This window comes from Lutra lutra, chromosome 8, assembly GCF_902655055.1.
Source record: "Lutra lutra chromosome 8, mLutLut1.2, whole genome shotgun sequence".
Lineage (NCBI taxonomy): Eukaryota > Metazoa > Chordata > Mammalia > Carnivora > Mustelidae > Lutra > Lutra lutra.
This window is the reverse complement of record NC_062285.1, coordinates 45,203,394-45,216,859: the sequence shown is the minus strand read 5'-3', so window position 1 is coordinate 45,216,859 and position 13,466 is coordinate 45,203,394. Positions and strand designations below refer to the sequence as shown.

Genomic DNA, 13,466 nt, shown 5'->3' with positions numbered 1-13,466 from the left:
TAATTCTGTATCTCACAAATTATATGATCTCAATAAATTATTACAACTTCTCGATCCTCTAAGTCTTCATCTGGTTCACAGATGGAGCAACACATCCCTCATACATTTAATGTGAAGACTAAATAGAACATGATTTGTAAGTTGCTTGGCATATCAAATATTACTTCATAAATCACCATTTGTCTTCCTTCCAATAAGAAGAATTGTGGACCAAAGCCAGGTAATCAGTTCTTTATCTAGATAAACCCCTGTTTAGTTTTGCATTCAAATATCTTTATATTCATATTCCAAATTCAATATTTAAGTGATCTCATTGTTAAGTTACATTGTATCTTACATGCCTGACTCTCATTCAGGTTGGCTGTTTGAAGGCAATGGAGGAAGTCAGATTGCTAGCTGAAGGAGCGCTTGTTGTTAGGACCCATGAGTCAAGGAGGGAGGCAAGGCTCATGCCAGCAGAATGGGTTGTCCTGTGGGCATGGAGGATCCTTAAATTGGGGAAGTGTGGGGATCCAACACAGCTTGAAGAGCTCGGGTATCTTACTGTCTCCTTTGATTGCCACGTAGTCATGTAACAAACTATTAGCAGAATTGTCCAATCCAAGGTTACTAGCTAAAGCTAAAGCAGAGTTTTATCTCAGAGGGATTTTTTATATTTATATTATATATATATATAGATATATATATATATACGCGGGTGTGTGTGTGTGTGTGTGTGTGTGTGTGTGTGGTTTGTTTTGTTTTGTTTATGTACATGTTTTCTAAATTCCTAAGCATAAGATAGAACACATAAAAGAATATGGGCAGTGGGAAATAAAATTATCACACTTCTTAGGAAAAGAGTTTTCTGAAAGGAATTGTGTGGATTGGTGGCTATTTTTCTTGAATGGCAAGACGCTGGATGTTGTTTAAGAGTAGCTTCAACAGGGGCGCCTGGGTGGCTCAGTGGGTTAAGACGCTGCCTTCGGCTCGGGTCATGATCTCGGGGTCCTGGGATCGAGTCCCGCATCGGCTCTCTGCTCGGCGGGGAGCCTGCTTCCCTCTCTCTCTCTCTGCCTGCCTCTCTGTCTACTTGTGATCTCTGTCTGTCAAATAAATAAAATCTTTAAAAAAAAAAAGAGTAGCTTCAACAGCATCAGGTATCAACAAAAATGTGACATTAATGGACGAACCATCATGATAATTCCTTTTTCACAGTTGCAAAAAGTTTTCAGTGGAAGCACACTCCAGAGGAGGGTATTATTACAACACGTTAGAGGTCGGAAATGACAAGTTAATGGTAATAAAATTCAGGAGGAAGAGCAAGGAAAATTAAGTCTGCAGACCGGAGTTTGGTTTTTCAGCTGTTTCATCTTAGGTCAGTGTCAAACATACTGGCTGACTTTCCTTATTTGACTAAGAAGGGAATTAGAGCACATTCAGTTTGCAAATTCAAATGGTTTTAAGTTTCAGGCAGGTTAAAATAAATAATGCTTAGTTCTTTGACAGCCAAGATACATTTTCACAATGAAAGAAAGAGCCAATTTCCACACCTATGTCAGGACTTGGAAATGGCTGGCTGGGTCTTGCCTGGTGCTTGCACAGACAAAATAAAGTCAGAATGTGTGTGTGTGTGTGTGTGTGTGTGTGTGTACGCAAACGTGCATAGCTAATTAAAATATATTCCAGAACATTGCACTTTATGATGGAATATTCTTTAGGATGAATTCAAGTTTTAAAATTCCATGATTTTGTAACTTTTCTTTAACTAAAACATCTTTACCAAAGGAGTTTGAAGCTGGCTCCTCCCGTTTCTGGTTTCACAACTCTTTTACAGTTTTACCTCTTAAATGAAAAAGAGAATGCACAGAGATTGAAGAAGTTTTGAAATAGCTGTTCCCCTCCCATGCCCCCCCCAATCAGAATCAATGTGAACATTATTGCATCTGATTTTATTTCATTCTTTAAGAATTGGTTTTTAAAAATCAATTTTGAAGGGATATAATTCACATATAATAAAATCCACATAAAGTGCACATTTAATTTTTTAGTAGATTAGCAGAGTTGTGCATTTCCACCGGTTATATGATTTTAGAGTGTTTTCCACCAAAAAGAAGTTCCATGTAAATGAGTAGCTTTTCCCTGTCTCCCAGCACTTGCACTACCCAGCCTCTGGCAAACACTAATCCACTTTCTGTTTCCACAGATTTGCCTATTCTGGAAATTTCATGTGAATGGAATCCTACAAGATATAGGGTCTTGTTTCTGGTTTTGCTGTGGTCTGGCATCTTTCACTAGTGTCATGCTTCAGGTCTGTCCATACTGTGGCATGTATCACTACTTCATTCCTTTTTATTATGGAACAAGATTCCCCTTATGGGTGTACCATATTGTGTCCATTCAACATTCATCAGCTTATGGGCATCTGGGACATTTCCACTTTTTAGCCATGTGGATAATGCTGCTTTGAGTTTGGAGAGATCATTGTACAGAGATTTCTTGAGTTTCTACTATGTATAAGCATGACAAGCTAAACAGTGAGAATACAAAGTCAAAACCCTGTCCTCATGTGCCCAGAGACTACTGTCTAACAGCTAACGGGTAAGCGGAAAAGGAACCCACACACAAAAAACTGTGACCCACAGAGAGCTTCATAAGAAACAGACCAGATTTGAAAGACAGTCATTGAAGGATCCCACTTTAATGAGATCCAAGAGGGAGCCAAGTCATGCAATGGCTGAGGGAAGAACATTGTGGGTGGCGTGCGTGAATGATAACTGAAAGATGCATCATTGGGAAGAGCTCGATTTCTCTGCGAAACTGAAAAACGGCATCCCTGACAACAGCTGAGTGAAAGGAAGATGAACAGCACAGATAAATGGAAACAAAGCTGTGATGTTTCTGCCCAAGGAATTCATCTGCATCACATTCTCAATTAAATGATAAATCCTTGAGGGGTTCTTGACAGGGAACGAGACCACCTTGTTTACATTTTAAATAATCTATCTGTTGTCCTTGGAAAACGTGTTACGGGGATCTGAGAGAAAAACTGGACAGACAATTTAGTAGGAATCTATTATAATTTCCAAGTGAGAGATGAGAGGGTCTTGGATTCCGGATGAGCCAGTGGGTACGGAAAGTGCAGAGAGATTTGGGATTTGCTTTGGGTTTGGGGAAATAGGGTCACAGCAGTGGTCTCCAGTGGCCTCTCATCTATCCACACTCTTCTGTGGCCCCTCTCTGACTCTGGACTTGGCCAGCTGACATGTTGTGAACAACAAGACATTGTCAATTGCGATGCAAACAAGGACTTGGAATGTGCCTTCTCCGTCGTGTTTGCCCCTTCTTGATGCCCTTAGACTGCCATGGGAAGAAGCCAAAGCTGGCCTCCCAGATGATTGGGCCATATGTAGCAGATACAGGCTGTCATAGCTTGGGCACCACCAGACACTAGCCAACTCCCCAGCTAATGCTGCCACTGGAGTGCATTCCCTAAGACCAAGAGAAGAGCCATGCAGTTGCATCTGGCCCAAACTGCTGACCTGTGGAACTGTGAGCTAACGAAGTGTTTGTTTTCTTAAGCTACGAAGTTTTGGGGTCGTTTTTTACACAGCTGGGTAACTGATAGTGAGACAGAATTAACTGATGGTATAGATACATCTGGGGAAATAATGAGCCAAATATGTTACGGAGGTTTCTTCTTGAGTGGCTGGGTTGATGGTTTGACATCTGGAAGTAGGAGTGGAGACAGGACTAGGGGGATCAAAGGTGCGGATTTAGAAATGTTAATTCTTACATAGTTAAAACCTACAGATATAAATTAGGGAAGCTGCAAGATAAAGTTGGCAGGATAAAGTCCGAACAATAAGCTTATTTTGCATACTTATGTTTTTGTAAGCCTGTATTTAAAAATGCATTTTAGAAGAAAATTTTGTTTTGTTTTGTTTTGTTTTATGGGCTACCTATTAGTTTCTTGTGAACAGCAGTGTATGATTTGAAAAATGCCGAACAGCCCAATCCCTTGACTTTACAAAGGATTACCAACGCTGGAGAAGTGGAGTAACTCGTCTGAGGTCACAGGGCTCACTACTGAAGTTCCTGACCCACAAGCCTGAGTCTTTTGACCCCTTGGCCCCTTCTTCATGGCACATGCTCCCGTTAAGTTAGCCTCTGCATCAGATACTCATATTACTCCCAGAGAAGTCAAGTAACATTAGTAAGACAGTGTAGACGGTACATACGATGAACACAGGATGGCAGATGCCCAGCCTCTGCATTGGGTACACCATGAGAGGGACCCTAGTGATGTGGCCTAATGGAGAATCTCATACCTCATCCTACAGAGGCATCTGCTCCCACTTTTAACCTGCTGCTGCCAAGTTGAGTAGATCTTAATTTTTTAAAATAAGGAAACTGATCATCTACATTTCTAAATTCCTATCAGTTAACATGCAGTGTGATACTCATTTCCAATATACAATTTAGTGACTCAACACTTCCACACAACACCCAGTGCTCATCACAACAGGTGCACTCCTTACTCCCCATCACCTCTTCCTGCATCCCTCCACCCACCTCCCCTCGGTGTTGGGAAAACTGGATGGCTGCCTGCAAGAGGATGGAACGGGTCCGCTGCCTTACACCACACACAAAAATAAATTCAGAATGGGTGAAAGACCTGAATGTGAGACCTGAAACTGTAAAAATCCTAGAAGAGAACACTGGCGGTTACCTCTTTGATATTGGTTGTAGCGACTTCTTTCTGAACGTGTCTCCTGAGGGAAGGGAAACAAAAGCAAAAATAAACCACAGGGCCTCATCAAGATAAAAAGCTTATGTACAGTGAAAGGAACAATCAGCAGACTAAAGGGTGATCTGTGGAACAGGAGAAGGTATTCGCAAGTGACACACCTCAGAAAGGACTAGTGTCCAAAATATATAAAGAACATACAAAACTGAGTACCCAAAAAGTGAATAATCCAATTAGAAATGGGCAGAAGACACGAATAGATATCCTTCCAAAGAACACACACAGATGGCCAAGAGACACGTGAAAGATGCCCAATATCCCTCACCATCAGGGAAATGCAGATCAAAACCACAATGAGATATCACCTCACACCTGTCGGAATGGCTAAAATTAACACAAGAAACAAGAGGTGTTGGTGAGAATGTGGAGAGAGAGGAACCTTCTTGCACCGCTGGTGGGAAGGCAAACTGATGCAGCCGCTCCGAAGAACAGTATGGGGGCTCCTCAGAAGGTTAGAAAGAGAACCACCCCATGTCCCAGAAACTGCACTACTAGGCATTTACCCAAAGAAGACAAAAATACTAATTGAAAGAAATACATGCACCCCGATGTTTATAGCAGCATTATCCACAATAGTCAGATTATTGAAGTTGGTAATTTGTATTTTTATTAAAAATTTCATTTTTAAATACAGATAGAAAATTCATTGTGTAGAACAAGAACAAAACAAAATGGGGAGTGGAGCCAGTCTCTGGGCTGCCAACGTCAAGCTCAAGAGTGACATAGGCCTAAAGAATATCCTGTTCCGGTAGAGAAAGGAAAGCACTGGCCCATGGTGCATAGGGGTCTGTCCATGTGAGGACCCCCTCAGAGGCCATGTCAGTCCCCGCAGGTGACTCTGGAGGACCCGAGCTACTCCTGTGTCCTGAGGATACTCCGTTGTCTAAAACCCTGGTAATCACCCATTGCATTTAGGAGTCTGTATTCTTAGAATCTCTAAATTGGAGACGTGAAGTTCTTAGACATTAATGATTCATCAAGAAGTAAATACCTATCTTTTCCCCCAAACAAGTATGTTATCTAATTAAAATGTGCGAGTTAAGTGTCCTTCAACGTTCAAGGCAAATGTATGTATGCTCCAGATTTCTGAAGTCAAATTACTGTGAATAGTCAAAACAATCTTGAGAAAGAAGAACAAAGCTAGAGGTATAATTCTAGATTTCAAACTATACCACCAAGCTACAGTAACCAAAACAGCATGGTACTGGCACGAAAACAAACACAGAGATCCATGGCATAGAAGTGAGAGTGCAGAAATAGACCCATGACCATATAGTTAATTAATCTATGGCAAAGGAGGCAAGAATATACAGTGGTGAAAAGACAGTCTCTTCAATGAGTGTTGGGAAAACTGGACGGCCACATGCAAAAGAAGGAACTGGACCACTTTGTTACACCACACACAAAAATAAACTCAAAATGTATTAAAGACCTAAATGTGAGACCTGAAACCATAAAACTCCTAGAAGCAAACATAAGCACTAAACCCTTGCCCATCAGCCTTAGCAATATTTTTCTAGATATGCCTCCTCAACAAGGGAAACAAAAGCAAAAATAAACTATTGGGACTACGTCAAACTCAGAAAGTTTTGCCCCATCAACAAACAAAAAGGCAACCTTTTGAATGAGAGAGGATATTTGCAAATTATATATCTGATAAGTGCTTAATAACCAAAATATACAAAGAGTGGATATAGCACAACATCAGAAAAACAAATAAAAATTTAAAAATGAGCACTGAATCTGGACAGATGTTTTCCCAAGAGACCATCCAGATGGTCAACAGACACATGAAAAGATGCTCATGACTCATCATCAGGGAAAGGCAGATAAAAACCATGATGAGATCTCATCTCACTCCACTCAGAATGGCTAGTATCAAAAAGACAGGAAATAGCAAGTGTTAGGGAGAATGTGGTGAAAAGGGAAGCTTTATGCACTGTTGGTGGGAATGTAAACTGGTGCATCAACTACGGAAACAGTAAGGAAGTTCCCCAAAAAAGTAAGAATAGAAATGGCATATGATCCAGTAATTCCACTTCTGGGTATTTATCCAAGAACAATAAAAACATGACTTCAAAAGGATACATGCACCCTATGTTTATTGCAAGCATTATTTACAACAGTCAAGACATGGAAGGAACCTGAGTAGTCATAACAGATGGGTAGACAAGAAAGATGTGGTATATATACACACAACAGTAGACTGCTCGGACATAAAAGAGATGAAATCTTGCTATTTGATAGAACATGGATGGACCTAGAAGGTATTATGCTCAGTGAAATAAGTCAGATGGAGAAAGACAAATACTATACGATTTCATTTGAATGTTGAATCTAAAAAAAAAAACTAACAAATGAGCAAACAAAAGACAATAAAAAAAGAGAAACAGACTCAGATATGAGAACAAACTAATGGTTGCCAGGTGATGGGGGAGGGGAGAAGGGCAAAATATGTGAATGGGATTGAGAGGTACAGACTTCCGGTTATAAAATAAATGCCAGGGATGAAAAATACAGCATGAAGAATATAGTCAATAATATTGTAATAAGTTTGTGTGGTGACACGTGGCAATGACACCATTCAGGGTGGGTGTTTCATAATGTATGTAACGGCTGACTCACTCTATTGTACACCTAAAACTAATACAATATGTCAACTGCGTTTTAATTACAGGTTAAAAAGATTGAGTTGTTTTCCCTTAATGTGAGCACAAGCGATGTCCATTCTTCTGTGATAGCAGTGGAAGTTCTAGGCAGGGCAGTAGGGCAAGAAAAGGAAACAAAAGCCATACAGATTGGGAAGGAAGAAATAAAACTGTACCAATTTTCGGATGAAATGATCATAGAAAATTCCAAGAAATCTATACACACAAACAAAAACGTCCTAGAAATTAATGAGCTTTGTAAGTTCTCAAGTTACAAGATCAACATACAAAAATCAACTGTACTTCGACAATACTAAAGACAAATACATGTAAATTGAAGCTAAAAGTATAGTACCATCTACAATTGCTAAAACAACAACAACAACAACAACAACAAAACTTAGCTACAAATCTCACAAAACATGTCCAAAACTTATGTGCTCAAAACAACAAAATGCTGTTGAGAGAAGTCCAAGAATATCTGAGTGAGAGGAGAGGCATACTGAGCCCATGAATGGGAAGACTCAATGTAGGAACGATGCCAGTTCTCTCTAGATTAAATGCAGGTTTAATGCTGCTTCTCTCAAAATGCTAGTACTATAAGGCTTTGTTACAGATATAAACAATATTATTCTAAAATTTATATGGGAAGAGGACATGTGGATATTTATTCACAGATGACATGATCATACATGAAGAAAGCCCCATTTGTAATAGCATGGAAAAGGAAAAAAAAATGCTTAGGAATAAACTTAACCATAGAGGCAAATAATCTGTACACTGTAAGCTACAGAACATTGGAGAAGGAAACCCAGAGGGCACCAATAAATGGAATAACATCCTGTTCATATATTAGAAGAATTAATATTGTTAAGATGTCCATATTACCCAAAACGAGCCATAGGTTCAGTGCAGTTCTTATCAAAATCTCAGAGACACGTTTGCAGAAATAGGAAAATTTATCCCAAAATGCATATGGACTCTCAAGGGATCCAAATGGCCCAAACAGTATTGAAAAGAAGAACAGTTTGGTGGTGGTGGGGTGTCTTACACTTAGAAAGCTAAATGTGGTACTGACATACAGACAGTTATATATACCAGTGGAATGCCCAGAAATTAACCCTCACTTATACGATCAACTGATTTTCAACAAGGTGCCAAGACCACTCAGTAAGAAAAGGACGGTACAGATGGGATTGGGAAAACTGGACGGCTACGTGCAAAAGAATGAAACTGGACCACTTTCTTAGACAATACACAAAAATAAACTCAAGATGGGTTAAAGACCTAAATGTGAGACCTGAAACCATAAAAACCCTAAGAAAATATAGGCAGTAATCTCTTGGACATCACCTCTGCAACATATTTATGGACGTGTCTCCTCAGGGAAGAGAAACAAAGCAAGCATAAACTATTGGGAATACACCAAAATTTTTAAAAACTTGCACAACAAAAGTAACTATCAACAAAATGAAAAGACAACCTACTAAATGGGAGAAGACACTTGCAAATATTATATCCAGTAAAGGTTAATATCCAAAATATATAAAGAACTCATACAACTCAACACCAAAAAGCCAAATAATCTGACTTTAAAATGGGCAGAGGACCTGAATAGACATTTTTTTTTTTCAAAGAAGACACACAGATGGCCAACAGACACATGAAAAATGCTCAACATCTCTCATCATCAGGGAAATGCAAGTCAAAATCACAGTGAGCTCCCACCTCACACCTGTCAGAATGGTTATTATCAAAAAGGCAAAAAATAAGTGTGGACAAGGATATGGAGAGAAGGGAACCTGGATCCACTGTGGGTGGGAATGCAGACTGGTGCAGCCACTATGTAAAGCAATATGGAGCTTTCTCCAAAATTTAAAAATAGAGGTACCATATGATCAAGTTATTCCACTGCTGGGTATTTACCCAAAGAAAATGAAAGTACTGATTTGAAAAGGTATCTGCACTCCTCTGTTTATTGCAACATTATTTACGATAGCCAGGACATGGAAACAACACAAATGTCCACCAATAAATGAAGGGATAAAGAACATGTGAATATAAATATCTCTGAATAAATACAGAGAAAAAACTGGTGGTTGCCAGAAGGGAGATGTGTGGTGGGATGGATGAAATGGGTGAAGGGGACCAAGAAATACAAACTCCCAGTTATACACAACTAATGAATCATTGAACACTAACTACATCAGAAACTAATGATGTGCTAGATGTTGGCTAATTGAATTTAAGTTAAAAAAATAAAAACTTCTAGTTATATATAGCAGAATTCCTTTCCTTGCAGCTGTCAAACTCATAGGGGCTGCATCTTCAAGGTCAAGGGGAATGTCTCTCAGACACGAACTTCTTGGAAAGGGTTTGCTTGATTAGGTCAGGTCCACTGAGGGCAATCTCCCTTCTCATTCACTCAGAGTCAGCTGATTAATGACTTAGCCAAGGGAGCTGATGGTCCCTCTCTTTCCCACTCATCCTGCCCAGACTCAGGGGAGGGGATTTTCTAGCGTTTGTGCAGCAGGTGGCAGGGATCTTCGGGATCTCTTGGAATCCCACCTATGAGACTTTCCTACAAGGAGCTGCCCCAGGCCATGGGGGTCATGCATGGCTCATACAGTTTTTGAGTGTGTTTATTCCCATCATGCACTCAGTGACAGTGGACCTCACCACAGGTTAGACGCAGGGATCACTGGGTCTACTGAGAGACAATCCCAGGCCAAAATGTCATTTGCCCATGGTGTGTGCCCCAGCTCTGTGCTGACTACCATGGTGGGGGGACCAGAGTGGTCCCCAGGAATTAGCGTCAACCATCTCTAACTTCAGGTGTTTGCTCTGCCGGGGGCACAACGATTCTAGAATCACCCGCAGAGCTCTGCCTCCCAGGGCCACTGGCCCAGTCTGCAGCTCCCTTCTGCACTTGGTGACTGTGAACCAGCCTGGCTTCCAGGCTTCTGGGTTCTGAACCTCATCCCCGTCCATTTGTCTCACAAGCCCCAGAGGTGGTAACTTCTCCTTGCAGTTTCTACCTCGGTGTTGCCTCGCTCTTTGCTTTTTGCCTTAGTCTTCTGATGCCTGTTTAATCAAGTCTCTGTTGTAAAATGACTTTACCACAGGGATGAACCCAGAGGACATGCGGAGTAGAATAAGCCCATCACAGAAGAACAAATACTGCATGATTCCACTTAGAGGAGGAATCTGCGACGGTCACACTCGCAGAAGTGCACAGTGGGATATGGTCGCCAGAGCTCGGCAGGGGAAGAGGAATGGGGAGATGTCAGTCAATGGCGTAAAGCTTCAGTTTTGCAAAGTGAGTAAGTTCTAGAGATTTGCCGCATAGCACCTTGCCTGTAGTTAATGATACTGTATTGTGCACCTAAAAATTGTGAAGAGGGCTTCTCATGTTACTGTTTTTACCACCACAACAAAAAAGAGGCATCAGGAAGCTTCTGGAGGTGAAGAGTACATCTGTTTCATTGGCGTGGCTTCCCAGCCGTGTGTGTCAGATCATATACATTAAATAAGTGCATCCATGGTATATCAATCAATTACACTTAAATCAGGCTATTTAAGATAAATTAATAAAATAAAGTGTCTGTTGAAATAACCGGTACATGGTGTGCCCAGCTGGCTCAGTTGGTTAAATGTCCAACTCTTGACTTTGGCTCAGGTCATGATCCCAGGGTCGTGACATTGAGCCCATTGTGGGGCTCCACATGGGGCATGGAGTCTGCTTAAGGTTCTCTGTCTCCCTCTGCCTCTGCCCTCCCCACCGCCTGTGCACATGTGCTCGCTCTCTTTCTCTCTCTTTAATAAGTCCTTAAAATAAAATAAAATAAAACAAAACAACAGATACAGCTCCTGATTTCCTGACTGGAGCCAGACACATGCCCAGAGTTTTCTGCACAATGGAACGGGGACACGAGCTCCACCATATTTGTATAATGGACTACTGAGCAGAAAGACAGCTGGACACACTGTGCTCCATGTGGGTGACATTCACAAACCAGCTCTGAGGCCCACAGCAAGGTCTCCGTACCTGCGTTCTGGAGGAGAACCCTACGCGGGCTGCGAAGCTGTCGCAGGAGGTGAGGAAGTCGGTTCCCGGAACAGCAGGACAGCCCCGCGGGGAGGGAGGGCTTGCCACCCGGCAGCCAGCGTCCCTGGGCTGTCAGCCAAGCCCCCACATGCACCTAGGCACGGGTCACACAGCTGTCTGGTGCCCTTCTCTGTACGTGTGGCACAGTTCACCATGCAAAATGTTCGGTTGGTTATTTTACTCCAATGATGAAAATGACTTTTCGTCCTACATGAACTTACAGCCTTGTTTCCCACCTCACCCGGGTCTTTCCTGTGCGCTTGTGGCAAGCCCTTGTGGCAAGCCCTCTCACTTGGCAGGTGCCACAGCGGTTTCAGGGTGGGAGCACAGTGCGATTTGGAGAATGTCAGGAACTTCTAGGAGGCCACAGAGCCACTCCAGGGGCTTCGGGCTTACCTGGAGTGGAGCCACAGCGTTCGCGGGCGTGGCACCGAGGGCCACCGAGGATGACCCCGCGTCCTCTCGCAGAATCCCTGGAAGACAGTGGCAAACGTACTTTATGCTAGCAAACTAAAACTAACGTTCATGCCTCTTTTGGTCTTAATCTATTTAAAATTCTTCTCAGCCTATATTTTTCAGAGATGGTTTTATTTCTCATGTATTCATATTTAAATCAGAATGTTTCTATTTATTCATCTGAATTAAACACATTTACTATATCTTAGAACTCTGCATCTCAAATGAAACTATTTTTAGCAAATTATGAGGAAAGTACAGAAATAAATTATCTAAGTTTTCACGAATTTAATTCCCCTGTGTCATACCTTTGCTTTCTTTTTCCCTAAAGTGTTACATTTAAATGAAATGTAACACATTTCTGAAAGACCCGAGGGGATTTGCTTTTTCTGTGTCAGATTGTCCCCTCTCCGGGAATCGATGTCACATTGCACCCCACCCCCCAGTGGACCTAGTGCGCACTTCTTAACCTGTGTTATCTGTAGTAAGAACATACGCAGTACAGAACAATTAGTTATACTTAAAACTTCTACCATAGTATCCAGATATTATTTCTTTAGACAGAATATAGTATCCAACTATGAGGTTTTTTCCTCAAAGTTGTTTTTGTTTTTGATTTTTGTTTAAAGGAGGCTCTACACCCAGCGTGAGGCTTGAACTCACAACCCTGAGATCAGAGTCACATGGTCTACCTACTGAGCCGGCCAGGCGTCCCTCTGCAAAGGAATTTTAAAGAAATTCCATACTTTATCATCTACCAATTGTACCAATTTTAAATACACTATATTCAAAATGAAGTCTTGAAGTATGATTATAATTCCACTTAAATATCAGAGATGGAAAAGCATAGACTGAGACTAACAGGCATGCCGTCAGCAAGTGACAGAGCTATCAGTGGGTTTTTCTCCTATAAACCCTTGACACGGTCGCTTAATGTCACAGAACACTGAACAAGGATTTTATTGCTCCACAGCATTCAGAGACTAAATAATGGTAAAAATAAAACTCGAGGTTAAAATGTTAACTTCATAAAGCGTGGTGATAATATATGGCCTTTCTTTTTTTAGATTCCTTCTTAAAAATGTCAAGCCCGTCAGGACTCCCACCAATCAGTGTTTTGGCACCTGACATACCCATCTAGTGGTGTTCTGCAGCAGGCAGGACCGTGGCCTTGACTTTAGAACAGCCACACTGGGCCAGCCTCCACCCAAATGCTCCATGTCTCTTCTCCCACGTTCAGTGCCTCCTCATGTCTCTTGAATTAGAACCCATCCTGGTTCTCACCTTCACAAGGGCACTCGCGTTCTCTTTAACTGTTTCATCTACTGTCCACAAAAAAGTCAGTCCACACATATTTCTTCAAGAGCCACTCTGCTTTCCAGAGTTTGCCTGGAATTCCTTATTAGCCTGCTCCCTGCCCTTCAGAATATTCGTCCGCTGGAGCAAGCCCCCCCATGACCCAGTC

At 41.5% G+C, this 13,466-nt stretch overlaps 1 protein-coding gene across 1 annotated transcript in view; it reads right to left on the bottom strand.

Moving 5' to 3' along the window:
* LOC125106860 (spermatogenesis-associated protein 31E1-like) overlaps positions 1–10,428 on the bottom strand; it is a 54,080-nt gene extending 43,652 nt beyond the window's left edge. Inside the window, 1 exon segment of the mRNA XM_047741474.1 lies at positions 10,215–10,428. Coding sequence (XP_047597430.1) covers positions 10,215–10,428 — 214 coding nt within the window.
* Positions 10,429–13,466: the final 3,038 nt, after the last annotated feature.